Source organism: Protopterus annectens, chromosome 9.part0 (assembly GCF_019279795.1).
Source record: "Protopterus annectens isolate FY-2018-M chromosome 9.part0, PAN1.0, whole genome shotgun sequence".
NCBI classification, from domain to species: Eukaryota; Metazoa; Chordata; order Ceratodontiformes; family Protopteridae; genus Protopterus; species Protopterus annectens.
This window is the reverse complement of record NC_056743.1, coordinates 1,084,099,636-1,084,124,272: the sequence shown is the minus strand read 5'-3', so window position 1 is coordinate 1,084,124,272 and position 24,637 is coordinate 1,084,099,636. Positions and strand designations below refer to the sequence as shown.

The following is a 24,637-nucleotide window of genomic DNA, read 5'->3' as shown; positions in this document are numbered from 1 at the left end:
GTTCCTACCAAGGATATTTTGGAAGCAGCCACTTGGAGTTCTGTGCATACATTCTCCAAACACTACAACCTACCATTATACTTCAAATCTAGAGGAGGCTTTGCCACTGCAGTCTTGCAGGGCATTTTGGCTCCTCCTAGTTCCACCTAGTGCCTACCACCCCTTTCTTAGCTTTGAGATTCTACCCATCTGTTATGACTGCAGCTGTATGCACGATGAACATAGTACAGTTTTGTACCTACCATAAATGTAGATGTTCGAGTGCTAATACAGCTGCAGTCCAGGTTTCCCTCCCTCCTTCCCCTCTAGGGGTATTCTTTTATGGTGTATTTGCTTGCAACTACTGTTTTTAATTATATTGCATTGCATTACTACATAATTTTATGTATTGCCTTCCTTCTGGGGGCACCTGACATCTGGGGCAAGAAAAACTGAAAAAAATGGCGTCGGCTGGTTCTTTTATACCCCTGTCGCACTGACGTCAGGGAAGAAGCGACGACAACCGACGCCGGACCTAGACTTTGGAATTCGGCCGACCGAGGACCCGCCTGACGGCAGGAGAACCCATCTGTTATGACTGCAGCTGTATTAGCTCTCGAACATCTACATTTATGGTAGGTACAAAACTGTACTTTACAGTGCTGAATGTGGATGAGCTTAGGCTTTTAGTAAGGATAGTATTAATCCGATCTTTGCATTTTGAAGAGTAGGACATGAACGGTGCAATGGCATCCTTTTTAAAATAGATAAATATCTCCAGCTTTGCTCATGCTATGTTCATAAGTGCATGGATTTGTAACATAGATTTGTTACCCAAAGCACAGTACATCATCTAGCAATGTGGTGTCTGCCTTACCCAAAAAGGTAATCTTCTAGTAGCTAATTCTCAGAACTGCATGTTTGCATTTGTTCTCACTATGCACTTTTTGATTTACTCATGTTTTTAAGGTAAGTGTACTGGTCTGAGTCCCACTTTCAGACAAAGCTTGCTCCTATAATTACAAAACACAAACAGCATGCAAAGAGAATTTGCCTGACTTCTGAGCACATAAAAATTGCAGTACTGTAGTCATATACAAGAAGTAGAAGTTACACTGCAAGATCACTAACCGAATGAGATAAAGTTGTGGATGGCTGGCTTGTATGGAGAGCATCACTGGGTTTATGAGGTTGTTGGAAACATTTGTGTTTTTTTCTGAAAAGGTATTATTTTAAACTAAATGTAAACATTAACATTACACGTGTTGCTGTGGTTCTGGTATGAAGCAGCAGGGAGTTCTAGATTTTTGGACCTTAGATAGAAAATGCTGCATTAAATCCCCTGTAGTGCATGTGCAGGTAAGGCAGTTGTATAAGGTGAGATAGTAGGAGGTTTTAGAAAATGAATGGCAGTCTATTTTTTATTGAATTGGCTACAGAGGAATGATCTGGCACATGCACGTGTTCGCCCACACACACACGCCACTAAAGATTTTTGATAGCCATGTTAAGTAAAGACTGGTAAGCCATTTGTCTGGTGTAAAGGCAGAGAGTCCATGTCTGACACTAATGCCATTAGTTTGGCTTTGGACTCTGGTGCTTGGTGGATTGGGCCATAGATAGCATGGACTGAGTTTTGTAAGGTAGTTCTTTATATGGGAAGGCATGCCAGCAGGGCAGTGATCAGCAGTGCAGACTGGCAGTATAACATCTTGCCTGACAAACTGCAGAGAAGTTAAAAGGTATGCTATTCTGTGTGGAGCCAACCTGACAAGCTAGTAAACATATTAGCAAGATGCAGGTGAAGGTTGAACAAATGGCCACTATGTAAGCAGAGCTAAGAGCCAGAGGTCATCAAGAAAGGAAAAAAACAGGAGGCCCACTTCCTCTCTCATTTCCATACCCAGTGAAACTGGCACTTGCAGTTTGGTTAGTATTGTAGCTACTCATTTGTCTGTGGGTTTAATTTCTTTTATGTTTCTATCAGTTCACACAGACGTTTTTCAGGTTTTGTTAACTACATTGCAGCAATCTATCCTTGAGCATATTGAATGCTTGAAGTCCAGTTTTTAGAAAGCAAGTGAGAGCAAAGCCCATTCACAGAAAAACAGTGGCACCTTGTCATATGTCAGGGATCTGGCCATGAATTATCAGAGCTCTGAACAAGAGAACATCTGAGGGAATGAACATCCCTGAGGACATGCACATGGCAGGGGTGCCCTTTGATCTGTAATGGATCTGATGGATTAATACTCATGAGAGCTCCTAGAAGGAAAAATGCTGTTGAAAATGTGAAAACGTTTAACACACAATGAAGAAAAATTATACAATTTAGTAACCAACTCCAGGCCTCCCCAACTAATTCTTTATATTATATGTTGAAGCTTTGATTAATTGTATAGGTTACTAGACAGATGTGTTATCATTTGTAAAAGCTTTTATTCTGAGTTTTCCTTAAATGCATTGCAAGCTAAAATCCACATAAAACTTATTCAAATCCTGTAGACATCATTAGTAACCAAGACAGCACACATTAGGCATTCATTCAGGTGCTCCATCTCGAACAGATTGTAGTGAAAACCTAATAACTACCTGTGTCTGTTCTGTTGAAAAAAAATTTAATGCATAAATCAATTAATAAACTATTGATCCCCATGCAGTATATTTAGCAGTAACATCAAAGTTAAAAATACTTTTAAGTGCAAGGAGTTTAATGCCTGGGATCAACATTTGTGAAAAATGGTGATAAGGTACAACCTTCCTGAAAATTGTCACTAATAAAGGGACTGGTGTGAACTTTGTCCTTCTGTTCTACTGTTGCAGTATTCTTAACATAAGGGATTCCCTGCCAAGGGCGGCCCAACATCTGGCCAGTATACCAAAGCCTTTAATTATCTCAAGGTACACCATATATTGCACATTTGGTCCTCACATACCTATTGCATAAAAGCAACATCCAGACATACCATCCTCAGAACTACTCTGCCGCCAGTCTCAACACCATCTTTGATCATCGTTTTGCTCACCCGAGTTGTTTGCTGGTGTATCAAGCCATTCAGATAAGTGATCCATCAGGGTTTTCTCTTTCTTATTTCTGCTTTTTGTTGTGGGGTTTTACGTGTCATCCAGAAAAATGCAAATGTCAGGGTGGGAGACAGATTCCACATAAGGACAGTTACGAGCAGTGCTTGTTTTGCTTAGGCTTACTCACGATTATAAAACTTGCAGTATTTGTCAGGCTTTGCGCCTAAGATTTTATGAAGTCATCTTTCCTCCCTTGCAGTTTACTTGAAAAACCAGCATCTCAAACTTTAGCAAAAGACACTATGGAGGGAACTTGTAGGCCCAACGTGGAGTCTTCATGGAAGAGAAAGCCAAAAAACCTAGGTTGGGCTCTTCTGCTCCGCCTCCATCAGATGTCTGTCATGAGGCTGATAAATCCCGGAGGTTCGCCTGGTTCTGGGGTCGGATTCCTCGCCTGGGATTGTTTCAGAGGCCACCATGGATCCGACAACAGGCATGTCCTCAGAGGCATTGCAGATGTCCATTTTGGATGGTCAGAGGGAGCCAAGACTGATTATCACAGAAGGACATGGGGGGGGGGTCCTCAAATTCTGGTGAGGAAGGAAGTTCCGACAGCAGTTATTGAGTATAGGTTGACGTTGGGCTCTTCCATGTTTCATAAGGCGGATGTCAGGTTAAAAAAGAAGCAAAAAAACAAAGCATATTTCTTTTCCCAGGGACCCTCAAAGTGAATAGTAAACCTTTACCCAGAGCTTATTTAATTCCCTTATGACTCTGAAGCCTCCTTTAGGTGTGTCTGTCCCTGCTTTTCCTTGGACATCTTCCCCTCACAAGAGAGTTAGGGATCAGGATTCTTCTGATGAAAAGGTTTCTTCTGATGAGGAATCCTTGGCTTATTCCACCCAGATTTCATCTCCTCTAGAGTATGCTTCTCCTGAAGAGGAATCTACCAGTCCTGAATTCCCTATTGAAGATATTACTTTTGGCAATACTATTGCTAAAATGAGGGAGTTCTTTATGTGGGATTGCACCCAGGTTTCAGATGTGTAAAAGAGATTTTATGACTCTTACAAATGGAGGCTCCCTCACCATCTGATGTTCCTCCAGTTTTGCCTGCTTTACTGGATGCTTTCTCTCCAGCATTTCAAGCTCTGTATTCACAGACCCTGCTACTAAGAAGCCTGACTGTTTTTATAAAGTGCCTCATGACTGCGAATTTCTTTACAAGTGCCCATCTGCTGACCCTTTGGTAGTTGCTCTTACTTCAAATAAGCCGTCCAAGTTACTGCCCTCCACTAATCTTCTTCCTTCTGATAAGGAAAGCATGACTATGGAAAGACTGGAAAAGAAGGTCTATACTTCTGCCACTCTTGCCTTTCTTGCTATTAATTACCAAATTCATATGACTAGATATGTTTTGACTGTCCTTTCCCAGGTTACTCAAGTTATCTTTGACCTTCTAGATTCTGAGGGCAAAACTTCAGCCTTGTCTTTGTTAGGGGCTTCCTCTCAGGTAGCTCACCATTGTAATAGGTGCAGCTATGATGCAGGAGAAGCTTCATCTAGAGCTGCTGCTTCAGCATCTGTATTGAGGAGGTATTCCGGGCTAAGGCTTCAACCATTGCCATATGACATAAAAGTTTGTTGATGGATGTTCCTCTGGCTAACAATGGCTTGTTTGGTATTGCTGCTGCTGATGATTTGTTTAAGCCCTTGCAAGAAGGAGTTACTGGACTTGAAACATCTTTTTGTTTCACCTGTGCCTTAGTTAGAAAGGAACTATCCTTCCAAGCCAGCCTTTATTCAAAAAAACTGGCTCTTCCTTCTCCTAAAAGTAAAAAAAAAATAATGGAAGGAGGGTTTCTCCAGCTAAAACTACTTCTGCTCAGAAGCAGCTCTTTCCTGAGAATCCAGGTAGTATCTATCACACTCTTCCTAGCCTCATTCCTCTCTCTGTTCATCTTTCTTTGTCTCTTCCAATTTGGTCAAGCATAACCCAAGACTCATGGGTTCTTTCCATAATTCAACAAGAGTATTTCTTGGTTTGTAAATCCCTTCCTCTCTTCATGGGCATTCCTCAGCCACCTCAGGAACCGTTACATTTATTCCCAGAGGTGCTTTGAGAAAGTACAATTGTGTCAACTTACCATAAATGTAGATGTTCAAGTGTATTCACTGTTGCAGTCATCACACTTGGGTTATCTGCCTTCAGGTAGCCCTCAGTTGGCCTGAATAACAGAGTCTTGGGATTTCTGCATCGGATGCTGTTGCTTCTTCCATGACGTCAGGTCGTCAGGGGTATAAAACATGCAGCTGACGCCATTACATCAGTTTTTCTTGCCCCAGATGTCAGGAGCCCCCAAAATAGGAAGCAGTTACATGGTGTGGAAGACCTCCAGTAAAAAGTAAATACCATTGCCATAAAGTATGGCCAAAAAAGAGGATAGGTAGAAATTATAGAAAAGTCAGGGGGATGGAGGGAGGGTAACCAGGACTGCAACAGTGAATACACTTGAAAATCTACAGTTATGGTAAGTGTACACAACTGTACTATGTTCTTTGTGTTTCATTGTTGTAGTCATCACACTTGGGTAGATTCCCAAAGCTGAGGAAGGGTGGAGGCAGTTAAGAAGTATTAGGGCTAGTAGGCCTTGTAAGACTGCTGCAGCAAATCCAGCTCTGGATTTAGAAAAAATAGGCAAGTGGTAATGCTTGGTGAAGGTGTGTACAGAACTCCAAGTTGCAGCTTCCAGGATGTCCCTGGTAGGGACTCCCCTGAGAAATACTGTAGAGGTTGAGGTAGCCCTAGTGGAATGGGCTCTGATCCCCTGTGGGGTAGGCTTTCCATGGTGTTTGTAGCAGAAATGGATGCAGTGTGTTATCCATTTGGAGACAGTTTGCATTTAAATGGCCTTGCCCTCTGCCCCTGTAGCAAAGCTGACTAGCAGCTGGTCAGATTTTCTGAAAGGTTTAGTCCTGTCAAGGTAGAACCTAAGCTGCCTGTGCAAGTCTAAGGAGTGCAGGATCCTTTCCCCTTTATTCTGAGGATTGGGGAAAAATGTTGGTAAATGGATGGATTGGTTTAAAGCCACACTAGATACCACCTTGGGCATAAATGATGGGTTAGTCCTGAGGGAAACCCTGTCCGCATGGAAGATAATGAAGGGTTCCACAGCCATAAGGGTCTGCAACTCAAACACTCCTCTTGCTGAAGTGATAGCTAGAAGTAAGGCTGTTTTCCAAGAGAGGAATTTTAACTCTGCTGTAGCAGCAGACTCAAAGGGGGAAGCGTGAGCTTCTCTAGTGCAAAGTTAAGGTCCCAGGCTGGAGTGGGAGCTCTCCTCGGGGGTCTTAAATTGTTAGCTCCTCTCAGGAACTGTTTGACTAGAGGGTGAGAGAAGAGGGGTGGCTCAGTGTTGTAATGAGCTGAGATGGCAGAGGCATGAATCTTAATTGAAGAGAAGGATAGGCCTTTGTGGAGCAGTTCTGCTAGATAATATAGGATTTGAGGTAAGTTGGGCACGGTTGTGTCCTTTCCCTGAGGCTGGCTCCAAGAACAGTATCTTTTCCACTTTTCTGAATAGGATTTCCTAGTACTAGGCCTCCTGGCCACAAGGATGACATCCAGCACCTGTTTGCTGAGGGTTGCTGGTGATGTATTCAGGGGATGAGCCAGGCTGCTTGGTTCAGGGTTTGCAGCTGAGGATGCAAAATCTGGCCCTCCTGCTGGGACAGCAGGAAAGGGGTCTGAGGCAGGTGCCAGGGTGGCACTACTGTCAGACTGCGTAAAAGTGGGTACCAGTTTTGGCGTGGCCAGTCTGGTGCAATCAGGATTGTCCTTGACTTGTCCTCTTTGACCTTGAGTAGTACTTTTGAGAGGAGGGGGAAAGCCATAAATTGAGAGGTTTCCCTATGTAAAGGACAAGGCATCCACTTTCCATGCTTGGCTGTGGGGAGTTCTGGTACAAAAGTTGCTCAATGGATGGTTCTGGAGGGAGGCAAAGAGGTCCAGCTCTGGTGCCCCCCACCTGTGGATCAGAAGCTTGAATGATTTGGGTTTGTGTGGGTCCATTAGATTTCTGCTTAAGTTGTCTGCCAGTGAATTTAGTTTGCCTGGCAGGAATTGAGCTTGCAGGTGCACTTGATTGCTCAAGGCTGTGTTCCACAGAGCCATGGCTAACCTGCAGAGTGGGTAGGTATGAGTTCCCCCCTGCTTGTTTATGTACCACATAACTGTGGTGTTGTCTGTCTTTATCAAGAGTTGTCCTGGAAGGATAAGTTATTTGAAGGCTGTCAATCCATTCTGTACAGCTAACATTTCTTTTTGAATGATATGCAGGTGCATTTGTCTTGGGCTCCATTTGCCTTGAATGCATCTGCCTGCCATGTGAGCCCCCCATGCATATTCTGATGCATCTGTTGTCAGGGTTTGGGCGGCATGGGGTTGAGTGAAAGGGAGTCCCTTGTTGTGGTAGCAGGCCTCTACCCATCAAAGGAACTCTGTCCTTAGGCAAGGAATGATAGGAATTATTGTTTCTAGGTCCTGAGAATGTTGACACCAGAGACTTTTTAAGTACCATTGAAGTTTCCTCATATGCAGTCTTGCATATGGAATTAGTAGAATGCAAGAGGCCATGAACCCTAGGGCTTGCAGTATTTTTCTTGCAGATAGCTGGGTTTGGGTGGCCAGTAGATTGAAGTAGTTTGTCAAATAAACCTTTTTTTTGGAGTGAGGAACACCATCTGGGAAGTTGTGTTCAAGCTTGCTCCCAGGAATACAATTTTTTGACTGGGTACCAGATGTGATTTATTTTTGTTAATGCTATACCCTGGAGAAGTTAGAAGTCTCTTTACAAATGTCAGGTGCTGAAGTAGCAATTCCTGACTGCCTGAATCAGGCAATCGTCCAAGTATGGGAAAATTTGAATTTTTCTCTGCCTGCAGTATGCAATGGCTGGAGCCAGGCATTTTGTGAATACCCCGGGTGCAGTAAATAAGCCAAAGGGAAGTGCAGAGAACTGATAGTGCATAGAGCCTGCCCTGAAACGTAGACATTTCCTGCAAGATTCCCTTATGGGGATGTGCAGATAAGCTTCTTTTAAGTCTAGGGTGACCAGCCAGGAGTCCTTGGCTAGCATAGGAAGCAGCTGTTGGAGAGTAACCATTTTGAATTTTGGAACCACCAGGAAGGTGTTCAGAATTGACAGATCCAGGATAGGGCGCCAAGAGTTTTCTTTTCTGGGCACCAGAAACAGTCTGGAGGAGAAACCCTGTCCCCTTTGCTCTGTTGGAACAGGTTGAATAGCCTTGATACTGAGAAGAGAAAGTATTTGCTTTTGGGCCTCTGCCCACTGGTTTGGGGAGAGGTCTGGCAATCCGCTTGGGGTTGGCAGTGAGTGGAAGTAGAATCTGTATTCACGGGATACAATGTTTAAGACCCACCTGTCCTGGGTAATGTACTCCCAGTTTTTTGCATGCAGGGCGAGTTTTCCTCCTAGGGGTGCAAGTACTTGGGCAAGGCTGGGAAGGATGAAGGACAAGCCATTGTGAACTTTTTCCATAGGATGGTGTCTTACCACTCCCTGTTTTTGAGGTGGGAGCACTCCATTGTTTAGATCTGTGCATACCCTGAGAATGTAGTCTTGGTGGTCTGCTGCCCCTGGGTTTAGACTGAGAAGATCTGGGGAGGGACTGGAAAGGACCAGTTTTTTGAAGGCCAATGCCTGTTGAATCTAGGTGGCTGTACCTGTAGGAAATCTTTAACAGTTTGCATAGATTTAGCTTTTTCCTCCATCTTTTTAAGAACTTCTGCTTTAGTGCCAAACAAACATTCTTGGTTTAATGGAGCATCTAGTAATTTTGCTTTGACATTGTCTGGCAAGATTTGTTCCTTTAGCCAAGCATGCCTTCTAAGAACAGACCCAGTGACAGCAGCCCTGCAAGATGCTTCTAAAGCATCAAAAACCACATTGCAAAGTATGTTTTCCAACTTGGTTTGCAGAATGCATTAATTCTTGTAAATCTTTTATGTTCTGCACAATCAAGAATCAACATAATTTTTTGTTTAATTAGTTCCATAATATGTTGCTGGTGCTTCAACATGTGAAACTGGCAATTTAATGCCCTGATGGCAAGAGTAGCAGAGGTGTATACCTTCTTCCCCCATCTGTCTAAAGCCCTAGAATCCCTGTCCGAAGAGGTAGGGTTTTTGGCTGTAGTAACCTTAATGCCTTTAGGTCCCTTGGAAATGGTCTCTAGATCCACAGTAGGATTCTTAAATAGAAATTTGTGAGAGTCAGGTACTCTGTAGTACCTGTCAGGTTTTCTAGGAGCTGGTGGCAAAGTATCAGTGGTAAGACTGGATTCCATGAAGACATCATCTACAATTTCCAGAACAGGAGGGATAGCTAGAGGCCTGTGCCGAAGCAAGTTTAAAAATTCCCTGAGTCTCTTTTTGGACTGTGGGTAGTCCTGCCACTCCCAGCGGAAATGCTCTCTGAGGGCATGCAGGGATGTTCTTCACTCCACATTGCTGCAGTCCTAACTATTGGGGTAGTCCGCTGTCCAGTCGGCCCGAATACCAAAGTATACGGCTGACGTCGGTCACGGCGCATTAGACTGACGTCAGTACGTCAGGGTACTAATGCGCATGACCGACGTCATATCCTCAGTCTTTTTTGCCGCATGGTCCGATGCAGAAGCAGTTTTGAAAGTGCAGGTTGGCGTTCTGAAAGTTTCTGAAGTCAGAGTTTCAGACCGAATCAAAGTTGGCTAAGTACCCCGTTGGGGAATATTTTGGTTTTTTCTTGCCTCAGTATTTAACCGGATGTCAGAAAAAGTGAATAACTGTATTTCTTGTGGGAAACAGATACCTCATAGGGATTACTATACTTTGTGTATACCTTGTTTAGGGCCTGAGCACGACGTTGTTGGATGCCACTCTTGTGCTAGATTTAACAAACGCACTATTAAGAGAAGGTTAGACTGTGCCAGGTTAGTGTTTGGGAAGCGTTGTAATTATAACATGCCGTCGGATGTTCCGACGCCCGCTTCAGCCAAAAAGCGCAAGGACAAAGCAGCAAAGCCTAGAGTGGAAGAACCGACAGTCCCGGACGTCGGTTCTTTAGAAGGCTCAGTGGAGCCAGAGGTTCTGCCAGGAGTTTCTTTGGAGTCTCAGGGAGAAACTTTACTGTTACAGGATGTGTCCTCTCAGGAAGTAGGCCAGGCTGAGGGGGCTTCTCAGGTGGCTGTTCTTCCCTCTCTTCCTAAGGTGGTTAGGGCCTCGCCTTCTGTTGCCAAGGCTTCTTTAAGGGGCAGGCCTACTTTAGCTTCAGTGGGGGTTTCTCCGAGTGTTTCAGGGTCTTTGCCTAAGAAGCATATGCTAAAAATGGCAGAGGATTTGATTACAATGATTAGAGGTTCTATGCCCCCTCCTGATAAGAGGCCTAGGGTGGAACCTGAGTTTGAGAGTTTTGAGCAATGTTCAGAGGCTTCTGAGTCTTCGGCTGAAGACTTGCAGGAGTATCCTCCTTATTCTGATTCTGATGTGGATGATTCTACTCCTTCAGCTTCTCCTCCTGAGGATTTTTCATTTTCAGAGACTCTGCATTCCATGAGGGAGCATTTTAAATGGGAAGGTCAAGATTTCTCTGATTCCAGAAAGAGACTTAGGGAATTCTTGTTTTTACCCCAGCATAGGCCTTTAGCTATACCTCCTGTTCTGAATGTGGTGGAAGATGTTTTTGCAGAGGCTTCCCTGAATCCTGACTCTCTGCCTCCTGCCCCAGTTAAACCGGATAGGTACTATAGGGTGCCTGAAGCTCATAAGTATCTGTTTAAGAGTCCTAGGGCAGACCCGGAAACTGTCTCTCAGGGGCCTAAAGGTGTGAAGGCCTCTGTTGTTAAAAATCCTGTTCCTCCTGATAAAGAGGCAAGGGCTTTGGATAGATGGGGAAAGAAAGTGTACACTTCTTCCACTTTAGCCATGAGGGCGTTGAATTGTCAGTTTCATATGTTAAAATATCAGAATTACCTCCTTTCACAATTGAAGTCTAAGGTGGATGCTCTGGCGGAAGGTATTGAGTGTAAAGAGTTGCAGGATTTAGTTCATGTTTCTGAACAAGTGGGAAAGCATTCCTTGCAGTGTGGTTTTGATGCTGTGCAGGCCTCCTCGAGGGTGGCTGCCACTGGTTCTGTTCTTCGTAGGCACGCCTGGTTGAGAGATCAGAACTTAGCTGAGCATGTTAAGACAAGGATTTTGGATGCTCCTTTACAGTCTGATGTGTTGTTTGGTTCGCCTGTGGAAGCAGTTTTAAAGAAAATGGAGGACAAGGCTAAGTCTATGCAAACTGTTAAGGATTTTTTGCAGGTGCAGCCTCCGAAGTTTAGTAGAAGTTGGCCTACTAAGGGGTGGACTTATCCTGCTTATGATTCCCAGTCTAGGGGTAGGTCTAGACGTGGTAGGGGCAGAGCTCAAGGTTCTTTTAGGCCTAGGACAGGGAGTTCACCTGCTCAGGTTTCTGGTGAGGGCAGGGGTCAGTCCTTTCGTAAGCAGACCCAATGACCTGCCTTTTCAGCTGCCAGTACATTCCCGCCTGGCAGCACCTCTGGGAGGAAGGCTGTCTCTTTTCAAAGAAAATTGGGATTTAATTACCCAAGACAGATGGGTTCTGGATATCATTCACCACGGTTACAGGTTTTATTTCCATACCTTGCCTCCTTTCAAAGGCATGCCAGACATTCCTCCTCTACAAAGACCAGAGGCTCACAAGCAAATTTCTCTGTTGCTCCAAATAGGGGCCATTCAGTCGGTTCCTGTGCCAGATAGGGGCCTAGGATTTTATTCTCGCCAGTTCCTAGTACCAAAAAAGGGGAACACGTGGAGACCAATTTTGGATTTATCTATCCTCAACACTTATCTGGACATTCCAAAGTTCAAAATGTTGACGTTACAACAGCTTTTACCTCTGCTGGGCAAAGATCACTGGATGGTAACTTTAGATCTCAAGGAAGCTTACCTTCATGTGCCTATAAGACTAAGTTGCAGGAAGTATCTGCGTTTTCGAGCTGGAAATTCTCATTATCAGTTCTCTGCATTGCCCTTTGGCTTATCTACTGCCCAGAGTATTCACAAAGGTTCTGGCTCCAGTGATAGCTTACTTCAGGCTAAAAGGAATTCAAATCTATCCTTACTTGGACGACTGCCTGATTCTGGCTCAAGAAAAGAAAGACCTTCTACAGCATTTGGAATATGTCATAGCAGTGCTAAGATGCCTAGGGTATTCTGTGAACGAAATAAAGTCCAGTCTAGTACCCTCTCAAGACATGTGCTTTCTGGGTGTGAGACTGAATACAGCAGCCCAGATGGCCTTTTTAACCCCGGACAAACAAAAGAATCTTTCCAGTTACTTCCATCAACTATCTCTTCAGTCCGGGCTGACTGCAAGGACAGTCCTTCAAGCCTTAGGGTTCATGGCATCTTGTATTCTGGTGCTTCCCAATGCCAAACTGCATATGAGGAAGCTACAATGGTATCTCAAAAATCTATGGACACAGCACTGCCAGGATTTGGACACTGTCATTCAATTAATACCTTGCATTCAAAAGGAATTTTTGTGGTGGGCTCAGGAATGTCACCTAAACAAGGGACTCTCTGTGACCCGGCCAGAGGCAAGTCAGATTCTAACGACAGATGCCTCAGACATTGCTTGGGGAGCTCATCTAAATGGAAAGTGGATACAAGACAAGTGGCCTGCCAGACTACAGCATCTACATATCAACATGAAAGAGATGTTAGCAGTCCAGTTTGCATTACTGGCTTTCAAGGAGTTACTTCTTCCAGGGCAGGTGTTGATTCTAACAGACAACACAACTGTCATGTGGTACATCAACAAACAAGGGGGAACACATTCTTACCCATTGTGCAGGCAAGCAATGATTTTATGGGAGACTGCGCCCAGCTTGCAACTAACTCTTCAGGCAAGGTTTCTGCCGGAGCACAGAACTCCTTAGCAGATGTGTTAAGCAGACAAATCATGGATCCCCACGAGTGGAAACTGGATCTTCATGTATTTCAAAATTGACAGTGTCATGGGGAACTCCAGACATAGATCTGTTCGCTTCTCCACTAAACCACCAGCTGCCACAGTTTTGCACAAGGATTTCATCACACAGCTTGGAAAGTGGATGCTCTTTCTTTCAGTTGGAAAAATCTTCATGTGTATGCTTTTCCACCTCTGCCTCTTCTCCCAAAGGTGCTTCTAAAGGTCAGACAAGACATGCCAAGGATGATTTTAATAGCTCCAGATTGGCCTCGGCAGCACTGGTACCCATTACTGAGGAGTCTGGTAAAGAAGCCTCCATGGCCTTTACCCTTGATTCCACACCTGTTGTCTCAGAGGGACGGTCATCTGCTCAATGTCAAGCTTCACTCTCTTCATCTAACAGCCTGGCATATTCTGTTTTGAAAGATAGCAGGTCTCAACTTCCTCAACAAGTTTTAAATGTGATTATGGAAGCCAGAAGACCTAGTACAAGGAAGGTGTACGCAGAAAAATGGAAGAGATTTTTATTTTGGACTGCAGCAAAGAATTTGGAGATTTCTGAGCCTAATTTGAGTGTGGCTCTTCAATATCTTACTGAGTTATTGGACAAAGGTTTGTCTTTCTCTTCCATTAAGATTCATGCTGCAGCAATTTCAGCTCACTATGACTGTGACCCACCATTGTTTTCACATCCTTTGTTCAAGCAATTTCTTAGAGGGGCAAAGAATATAAGACCCCACGTAGAGCTCCTACTCCTGCTTGGGATCTCAATTTTGTGTTGGAGAAACTTACTCTACAACCTTTTGAGCCTGCGGCTACTGCTGAACTGAAATACTTGTCATGGAAGACTGCTTTTTTGTTGGCCATTACTTCTGCAAGAAGGGTTTCTGAGTTACAGGCCCTTATGGTGGTTGAGCCTTTTTTGATTTTTCATAAGGATAGGGTATCATTACGTACTAATCCTTCCTTTATGCCTAAGGTGGTTTCTAGTGTGGCTTTAAACCAAACCATTCATTTGCCTACTTTCTATGCAGATCCCCAAAATAAAGGGGAAAAGATTTTGCACACTTTAGATGTACACAGGCAATTGCGTTATTATTTAAGCAGGACTAAGGATTTTAGGCAGTCTCAGCAGTTGTTTGTTTCTTTTGCTTTGAGTTCGCAGGGCAAGCCTGTGTCAAAACAAACTATTTCTAGGTGGATTGGGTTTTGCATTGCATTCTGTTATTCCCATCATGGCAAGGAGATTCCAGCTGGGATTAGGCCTCATTCCACTAGGGCTACTGCCACTTCAACAGCATTTCTAAGGGGGGTGGCTACTAAGGATATTTTGGAGGCAGCTACTTGGAGTTCAGTGCATACTTTCTCTAAGCATTACCACCTTCCTCTCTACTCTAAGTCTAGGGCTGGTTTTGCCACAGCTATTTTGCAAGGCATGTTATCAGCTCCTGCTTCCTTATGATTTGCCAGCCTCCCTTACCTCTGCTTTGGGATTCTACCCAATAGTTAGGACTGCAGCAATGTGGAGTGAAGAACATAGTACAGTTTTGTACCTACCATAAATGTAGATGTTCGAGTATCCACATTGCTGCAGTCCAATTTACCCTCCCTCCTTCCCCTCTGTGTTTAGGGGTGGTTGTGTAGGTGAGATTTTATTCTGGTACTTTTGTATATATTTTTGGTGCAGGTATGTTTGGAGTTTTTGGTTTTGGCCTTGTCTTTTTAGGGTCTTCTGACATCTGGGGCAAGAAAAGACTGAGGATATGACGTCGGTCATGCACATTAGTACCCTGACGTACTGACGTCAGTCTAATGCGCCGTGACCGACGTCAGCCGTATACTTTGGTATTCGGGCCGACTGGACAGCGGACTACCCCAATAGTTAGGACTGCAGCAATGTGGATACTCGAACATCTACATTTATGGTAGGTACAAAACTGTACTTTTCACTGAAAGAAAAAGCCTCTGGTGGGGAGGCAGAGGGAATGGAATCCTCTACATCAGAATCCTCATAGGTAGATAAGGGTATATCCTGGTAATCTGGGGGTCAGAGTCATCGGACACGTGATCTGAAGAATCAGAAGAAAAATCAATTATTTTTCTTTTAGAGGGGGAAGGCTGGCTTTCCCTAATTAAAGTAATAAGGTCTTCAGCCATTCTAAGCATTTGTTTCTGTGGCATGGGAGCTTGAGAAGGCACTTTGGTTGTCTGTTTCCTAGGCATAGTGCGAACTCTGGGCCTGAGAAATTCGGTAGTTTTAGTCTGAAACGAAGTAGTCTGTTTAATCCGAACATCGGAAAGTCTGAATACACCCTCAGAAGCCGGTGCCTGCACAGTGGCTCCGGACCCATCCAAGGTAGAGACATCTGCAGGTTCTATAGTCGAAGAAGCATCTTGCGGCATACCGGACTCCGAATGGGTATCAGTAGAGGCCTGCGAATCTGTAGAAGCAGGTATCAGGGGCAGGGAAAACACCTCACTGAGTACCAGCGGACTGGCAACAAGCTTAACAGAAGCATCGTTGGCAGTTTTGGACCCATGCGGTCTGTCTCTGTCTTTATCCTTACGTTTTTTTCAGAAGATCGGTAGTCAGATGGCTTATCGAAGCCATTTCGGAATACGGAGAACTAGACCGAAAGAATTTAGCAACAAAGATAGCCCGACAAATAGTTTGGGCGTTGAACAGGGCACAAAACCGACAGCGAGGAACGTCGTGGTCTGGGCCTACACAGGTGACACAGTAAGAATGAAAATCTCTGTGAGGTATTTGCTTTCCACAGGCAAGACAATTATTCATTTTTTCTGACATCGGTTAGAGCAGTAAAAAAGGATTCCCAACGGGGTACTTAGCTTTAGAAGACTTCAGGTCTGAAACTCGAATAATTTAAATTTCAGGTAGCAATCAACCGGCACTTGTGAACTGCTTCTGCTTTGGGCTCTGCTCGGCAAGAAAAGCAGATGTAATGGCGTTGGCTGCATGTTTTATACTCCTGACAACCTGATGTCATGGAAGAAGTGACAGCATCCGACACAGAAATCCCAAGACTCTGGTATTCGGGCCGACTGAGGGCTACCTGCAGGCAGATAACCCAAGTGTGATGACTGCAACAGTGAAACACAAAGAACATCTGTTACATCAGGGAACTATTCAAGAGTTTCCACAGGCCCAAATGGGAAAAGGGTTTTATTCCAGAATGTTTCTGGTGCCCTGAAAGGAGGGTCTTTGGAGACCCATTCTGGATCTTTCACACCTAAATACCTTTCTGACGGTTCCTTCCTTTTACATCATCTCTTCAGACCTTGTTCGCTGTACTACCTCATCAGGCTTTTATGGCTTCTCTGGATATCAAGGTTGCCTACCTTCACATGCCTATTCATCCCCTTTTACATCTCTCTGTTGCTTCCTGGCATTTTCAGTTTTCTGCTTTGCCCTCTGGCCTCTCTACTGCCCCAAGGTATTCACAAAATGCCTAGCTCCTGGGATTGCTTTTTACAAGCTTCAAGGCATACATGTATTCCCTTACTTGGATGATCTCCTGTTTCAGGCATCTTCTCCAGAGACCTTAATACAAAGTCTTCACTTTGCCATTACTCTTTTGCAAAGTCTTGGGTTCACACTAAATTTCAAAAAGTCTTCTCTAATACCTTCTCATGATCATGTTTTCCTGGGGTGCAGGATTCAGACTGTGCCTGTGTTGGCATTCCTGCCTCTGCCAAAGGTCTTGACTCTCATTTCCTTTCAAAATCTTCTTCCTCTGACTTCTTTTACACCCAAAGAGTTTCCGAGTCTCCTGGGATTTATGCCATCCTCCATCCCTATGTTACCTTTAGCCAAACTCCACTCTATGCAGTCACTGAGGCATGGTTTAAAGCCACAGAGAGCACACAAGCAGTGCAAGGTTACAACTACTTCCATACATTTAGACCAGCTACTACACAGACAGGGACTAAAGGTGGAGGTGTCTCTATTTACATCAAAAATAAATATACCTCAATGCTGGTCAAACAGGACAATGCACTTGAGCTGCTCCATGTTCAAATCACCATTGGCAAAAACCAGTATCACTTCCTTGCCAATTATAGGTCCCCCTGTATGACCCAGGAAACCCATACCATGTGTTTAAACTTATTAGAAACACTAACCATCCAAGCAAATACTATATTCATGGGCTACTTTAATTACCCCACTATTAACTGGGAATCCTGTACAACACCAAATGTACAAGCACAGAAATTCCTGGATTTTGTAAACACAAACTTCCTGAACCAGATAGTCAATTCACCAATTAGGGATGCAGCCATACTGGATCTGGTCCTCACTAATATAGGAGAGTGCTGCACACCCCTACTGTAATGTCTTCCCTGGTAAGGTCAGACCACAAAATGGTCTCCTTTGAAGTAAAAATGACTTCCTGTATTCTAGCAACATTGCCAAGACTTAGAACTCCCTACCACTACAAATTAGGGTACAACCTAACAAAACCATCTTCAAAAAACAGCTTATTTCCCACCTAAACAACTCCTGGCATGCAGCTGCCTAGCACCTGCCTGAAATAGTCTAACACCTTTCCCCTACCCACTATCCAAGCTCTTCTTTAAAACTCCCATAGATGCACTATATGTTATTACACGTTACTTACCAACTCACTTCCACCTACTCCCCATTGTCCCATCTTGACGCACTAACTCTCCCCTAGACTAAGTTGAAAAGCTTTCCCTTAAAATGTCAATGAACCTCATATGAACATGTCTATGTTCTCCTTTGACCAACTGGCTAGTACTTTGTTTTTCCTTTCTTCTCTTATCTTCATTACATCTTCAAGATTATCTGGCTAGTATTTTTTAGTTTTTCCTTTCTTATCTTCACTGCATCTTCAAGATTATCTCTTCTAAACATATTATATGAACAACAATCATATGTTACTACATGCTATACTTTTAATTGTATATCTGAACCACTATGCTTATGTAAATATCTTCTGGAATCATGTTATCTGCTATATCTTATACCTGTATGTCTAAACCACAATGCTCATGTAAATATCTTATGTATAGTATGTTAGCAGTTGTTCTGGAGGTTTTCTTCCCTGGCCTTCGCTGAAAACGGACAGCTATGTCCAGTCGGACCTCTCCAGTAAACAAATGTAAAATAAATAAAAATAAAACCTGGATCCCCAGATAAACCTGGAATATTCAGTAATTACTCTAAGGCTAAACTCCTGCTATTAAGTGATAACCTGGCAAACTTTCAAGCCCTTATAAACCCTGAGAACACAGCTGCCTATGCAGAACTGTTCACAGAAATCCTGTACAAGCATGTTAATAGCTGCATAAAGGCAGCTGAACCCACAAGGAAGAAGTACAGAACTAACTCATAAAACAAACCACCCTGGTGGAATCACAAAATCAGTAGGTTGTGTAACAGAAGGAAGAAAATCATGGCAAAAATTAGGAGGTGCAGCACCCAGCAGGATAAAAGCACTCTCATCAAACTAAACAAATATCTCAGAGGACAAAGTCTACCAAAGCCAAATTTGAGGTGAATTTGGCCTCCCAGGCCAAGGACAGCCACAAGGCATTCTTTAGCTATATCTGCAACCTCAAAGACAATACACAATTGTGTGCAGAGCTCATTGTAAATGGAGCCACCTACACTGAGGCAGAAAATATAGCAAGCCTACTGGCTGATAAATTTAGCTCCAGCTTTACCCCTCTCTCCCCCTCAACCCTCCCTCAGGAAATAGCATCAAAATATAACTCCCCCTGCTATCACTAGGGAACAGGTCCTTAGTGATCTCTCTAAGGCCAAGAGCACTGCATCAATGGGCCCAGACAATATCCCAGGATGCCTTCTAAATAGCACGAAACATGACCTATCAGGGCCTCTGGAATTGCTATTTAACTATAGCCTCCAAACAGGCTTTGTGCCTCGTGAATGGAGAACAGCAACAGTCATCTCTCTGCACAAAAGTGGGTCATCTACAGACCCTGGAAACTACAGACTCATAAGCCTCACTAGTCTTATATGTAAAGCATGGAAAGAATCATCATGGGAAGGATCAGTAGTGATATAGTAAACATCCAGACACTGCACCCAACCCATTTTGCTTTAGTCAAGGGCAGATCATGCCTACTCGGCCTGATGGACTTCTGTGAGAAAGTCACCAAAGCAATGGATGAGGGCAAAATCATTCACACTGCCTACCTTGACCTGGCCAAAGGCATTTGACACAATACCCCACTCGGGCATTGTTGACAAAGTCAAGAGGTTAGGTACAAACCCGTATATCACCCGGTGGATAGCCAACTGGCTCACAGACAGGACCCAGGAAGTTAGACTTGGGAAGTCCACCTCTACAAAGAGGTCAGTCACAAGTGGAGTCCCTCAGAGATCAGTCTTTGGACCGCTGCTTTTTGGCATTTACTTCTCTGAAGTCAAGGCTAATGTCAGTGGTCTCTGGCTGACTAAATTTGCAGATGATTGCAAATTAGGAGATGTCATTGAATCCCACACTGACACAAATGTTCAACAGGAGGGGCTGAAACAGACAAACAACTGGTGTCAGAGCTATGGACTAAAACTAAATGCCAAGAAATGCATAATAGTATCCTTCAGGAAGTCATCCACCCCTGGTAACTATAATATTGACAACACACCTCTTAGAGTTGACACAGTAGTCAGGGACTTAGGGACACACATAGATAGTAATCTAGCCTTTGACCATAACGTGTCTACAGTGGTGAGGAAATCATTCTATGTTGCACAACATATAAACAAAGGTATGGCATCTAAGTCCAAGGAATTCATTGTTCTACTGTATTTGGCATTCATCAGACCTATCATTGAGTACAATGCCCTCTTTGGTATGTAGCTAACCAGACATATCTAACAACTGGAACTTCCACAGAAGTTCCACAATAAAAGAATACAAGGCTTAAGTAAAATGTCATATGCAGACTGCCTCGAGGCTCTATCCTTCTATTCTGTCTCCTACAGGGTTTTGAGGGGAGATGTGTGCCTGCCATGCAGGGCATTATCATACCCCATTCTGATGGGCCTCCTGCATATCTGCAAAACAAACAGCACCAGAATTGCCCATTCTAAGGATTTAAACCCTGCCTGTGATATAAATAGGACCTGATGAAGAGACAGGTATGTATCCCAGAGATCGCCCTGTTTCTGGAACAAGCTCCCCATCAATGTGAAGCAGAGTTCCTCCCTAATCCAATTCAAGTGCAACTTGGACAACTGGATGGGGAACAGGAATGTCATCCCTGGTTTGGCAGCTATGTCTCTAATGGACATAGTCTGTAAATGGTTCATGTCCCAGGCCATAGCTTGTAAATGTTTTCTTGGAGTAAATCATTAAAAAATACTTAAAATAACTTTTTTTGCAATATATTGTAATATCTTTATTTAATTTACTCAAATATATAAGTAGTTTTTATAATTTTAGTCCAAACATAATTATTGCCATAAAGGATAAAACTGGATTTTGTATAGCTTGAGATGAAAATTATGGAATTTCTGGAAAAATTGGACAAACTGATTGAGTGGCCCTACTCTTTGTTAAGGTAGTCATTTTGTATGTGGAATATTATACAGTAAGAAAGGAAAAGCTTCCAACAGTGTTTGCAAAATAGCATTGACCAAATGTACTGAGATTGAGAATAATATCCAGAGCATCATCTAACATGCCTAGACATTCCCTTCTTAGAAGGTAAACAGATAATGATGGGAAAAGTTAACCTGGGTAAAGGCAAGTAATGAGATTAGCTGCATAACTGAGGAAGGTTTTAAAAAATTTCCAGTTAGTTATTTTATAACTTGGTGTATTCCATCATTGTCTTTATATGCTTGCTTTTCCTTTTGTATATCAGGCGAGAACAGGCTGTGGATAAGAAATACCCTGGCCTTTTCAAGTATCATCCTTCCCGCAATGTTGTTCATGGCAACTCTGTAGAGAAACTCGTCAAAAAGAGAAATGTCCCTCAGAAGCTTTCCCCACACAATAAGAGGTAAGAAAATGTAATCCTTTTTCATCTCTTGTTCACTTAATATACCTCAATGTTGGTAATTACTGTCCATTCTCATATAAACTAATTTCCTGAAGTTCCTAAAAGTATGAAGTCTTGATTTAGAAAATTGCTGCTTCGATTAAATTATAACTGTCTTTAAGAAATCTTCAGGTTCCTTTTTGTGATATTTTTTTTGACATAGATGGCAGCCTTATTATTTACCACTTTCTATGAAGCAATGGCCATTGTTTGCAGGTATGTGTAGCTTCTCCCCTTGAAACAAAGCAGTCGTCGGAGTTTCCAACAGTCTTGTGGACATGTTAACATCTAGGAAATAACTGAGGAGTGTCTTTCTTGATTGGAAAAATATAGTTTCAGCAGAAAAAATACTGGTACTCCTACTGTATCCTGCATGGATGTGGTCATTCTCTTTGTTATTCATCTACCTCATTACAGGTAGTATATAGTATACATGTGAGCTGATGAGCAAGCCTCCCATCCTCACTTCAGCTTGAACCTCTTAGAAACCTGTATATTTTTACAATTTATATGGCATCTGAACCAGTACCTGATTTATTTATTTTGCTGTGCATGCCATATACATTGATGTTTACTTGTAGCTGAAAAGTATGTTCTGGATGAAACCACCCACCAGATTATAAATAAGCAAAAGGGTGGATGAATGTATAAGTCAGCAAAAACAAATACATAAATAAAATGTTCCTAGTGGTCAACCATAGAGTTGTATTTAATGTGAATATGGCTCCCTCTGTCTGCAGAAGAGAGAGAGAATTCTTTATATTTATGACCATCTCCCTGTGGTCGACCATCTTAGACTATTTACATCAAATCTGAGCTTATTCTTCACATCTGAATTCACATTTTGTTGACTGTTGGTCATCACATGACTGCTACAAAAGGTCAGTTTCATGGTGGGCAACACATTTAAGCTGCAGAGTAGCTTCTTAACTGACCAAGGAGGTCACAGTTAAGTTAGTAGTTGATTTGTAGGGGGGGTACAAGAGTCATGAGTAAGAGGGGTAGCAGCAAAGTTTCAGTATAGCAATACTTATATTGTAAAGTTTAAAATGATCAAAGTTAAGATGAATTATGTTAAAAACAAAATGTGTTTGTCACCTTGAAGCAAGAAATTTTGGGGTATTGATGGCAAATTGAAAACAGTGTTTAATGAGAGATTATTGTAATATAATCACTCTAAAATGTAGCAAGCTGTATTTTCATTTATTACATAAATCTTACTGAGCAAGAGAATAACTGCTTACAAAGTTAGTGGTTCTAGATCTGGAAGCTACCCCGCTTCCTGTGGGGCATATGCTGAAGAAGATAGACTGGTGCTCCTTCAGACAGAGAGGGGAATAGTTTTATACTGGTTTCTACTTCTTTTGGTCAGGTAACTGCAAGGAATTGTGTGACCGCATCATAAAAGGGTTCTCATCCAGGAAAAAAAGAGGTCATTGTTCCCCTCTACTCGTCACTCGTTAGACCCATTATAGAGTACAACGCCCCTTTTGGAATGTACCTCACAAGACATCTGCAGCAGCTGGAAAGGCCACAGAAGTACCTCACAAAGTGGATTACTGGCCTCAAACAAATGCCCTACACTGACCGCCTCAAAAAACTCCAGCTTTACTCTGTAGCATATCGCCTACTCCAAGGTGATCTCTGCCTAACATATAAAGCTATGTCTAACCCAGAGCTGTTGGACATGCTACACCTAAAGAAATCCCAATCCCTCCGAGCTACACGCTCTAGGGACCTAAACCTTGTCACCACAATAAACAGGACACGCTGGAGGGATAAATTCCTGTCCCAGAGACTTCCTATACTCTGGAACAAGCTACCCATCTATGTCAAGCAAAGTTCTTCATTAGCACTCTTCAAGAAAAATCTTGATGAGTGGAAGGGAAATAGGAAATACACCCCCGGGATCACTTCTGTGTCTCTGCTGGACAGTGGCACAGGAAAATAACTTTCTTGGGTGGCGTAAGCTATGGAACCTTGCTGGCTAGGCTTACGTAGGCCCTTGGGCAGATAGCCTAGTACCTACCTATGAACTACAGCTACATAATGGTATGTTATTACTGTCACATAGCAACATCATGAAAGCACATTCATTGAGTCCCAGGTGGACACATTGGCTACAGTAGTTTTGTACATAATGTAATAAATTGCTCCAAGCAGAGTATGATGTAAGTGTGTGTGGTAAACCAGTTTTCTGCTTCCAAAATCATACACATTCAAAGGGAAAGATTAGCTGGTTGGCTTTGCACTTGTTATTTTTAGTGGCTCAGATTCCAAAGCAGGCATGAACACTAGATGGTTTACCAAGCTAGGATGGGACTGAATGCCAAGCAGGATGCTCTCGGTTCTCCAGGATGAGGGATGGGCATGACTTTGAGGCAAATTTTGCCCACTCATGCATTCCAGAGGCAGCATTGTTTGCAAGTTACACGTTCACAAATAGAGGACACTAGATGCTAAATTTTTCATGTACATCCTCCACTTCTGTGCCCTTGTGAACTCAAGACGCTTCATGTTGCCAGTGTTACTGTTATCTGTTGGCTATCAGGGGTGCAGTTTGTTACTGTTACATACACAGAGCTTGGACACTGCTGAAAGTTGGAACATTGTACATGTATTTCTCAAGTACTAACACCATTATGTGTTACAGAAAGGGCAGATATTCAGCTGGGCAAAAAGCAAATGAAAAAAAAATCAGTGAATACTTTAATAATGTTCCGCCCATGGCGAAGCGTAATCCATAGCTACATAATACTGGAGTTACAGTGCAAACAGTAGGACTGCTGGTTTCCAAAAGACAGCAAAGCAAAAAAAATAAATAAATAAAAAAGTCATCCAATTATATTACCATCTATATTAACAAAATAAAGGTCTGGATCTAACCAGAGATATACAGATAATTTCCCATTCTTAATGCAAGTTTTAACAACTGCATAGCTTCCTTCAAGAAAAGATTCAGCCTAGTCCTTCTGGCCTCATATAACTGTAGACCAAACAGTCTTTACCATGTATTACAGAAGATATCTGTTGTGTAATATACAGTAAATATATTCAGGACTGTTTAGTTGCATTGTGGGTTCTGACACAGAAATGTCCTCATGTCAGTTAATGTGCATCTTTCATTTCCTACACTGGGTGGATCTTAATTTTTATTTTTAACATAATTTAATGGAGAGTATTCATAACCTTTCTTTAATTCACCAAGTATGAATCCACATTAGTGGATGTCACTCCCAGTGAGCCGTGATCATGATACTCTTCTCCCTCTTACTGCAAGCATTAAGTCCATGGCAGAATTTACCACAAAACCTTACAACCCTAACCTCTCTCCCACTATTCAAAACGAACCTAAAACATTTCCTCTCTAACCACTGGTTATGCTCTTGTACCAACCCTGACTAACTGGTGTTTTTAAACTATCTGTTACCATCAAAACATAAAATTCTTTCTCAGAACTAGTCATGGACCTATTTTCTAAACTAACCTACCTTTCTCATTTCCTAATACTGTCTTTCCTGAGTACTACTGAT

The 24,637-nt window shown here is 42.8% G+C and overlaps 1 protein-coding gene across 5 annotated transcripts in view; it reads left to right on the top strand.

Annotated features, from left to right (window-relative positions):
• The window catches only part of MAP3K12 (mitogen-activated protein kinase kinase kinase 12), a 1,100,073-nt gene that overhangs the window by 941,684 nt on the left and 133,752 nt on the right, over window positions 1–24,637 (top strand). For all 5 annotated transcript variants that reach the window (XM_044083918.1, XM_044083919.1, XM_044083920.1 and 2 more), the window contains one exon: window positions 20,928–21,065. In XM_044083918.1, the coding sequence (XP_043939853.1) occupies window positions 20,928–21,065 (138 nt within the window). The remainder of the gene's footprint in view (window positions 1–20,927; window positions 21,066–24,637) is intronic.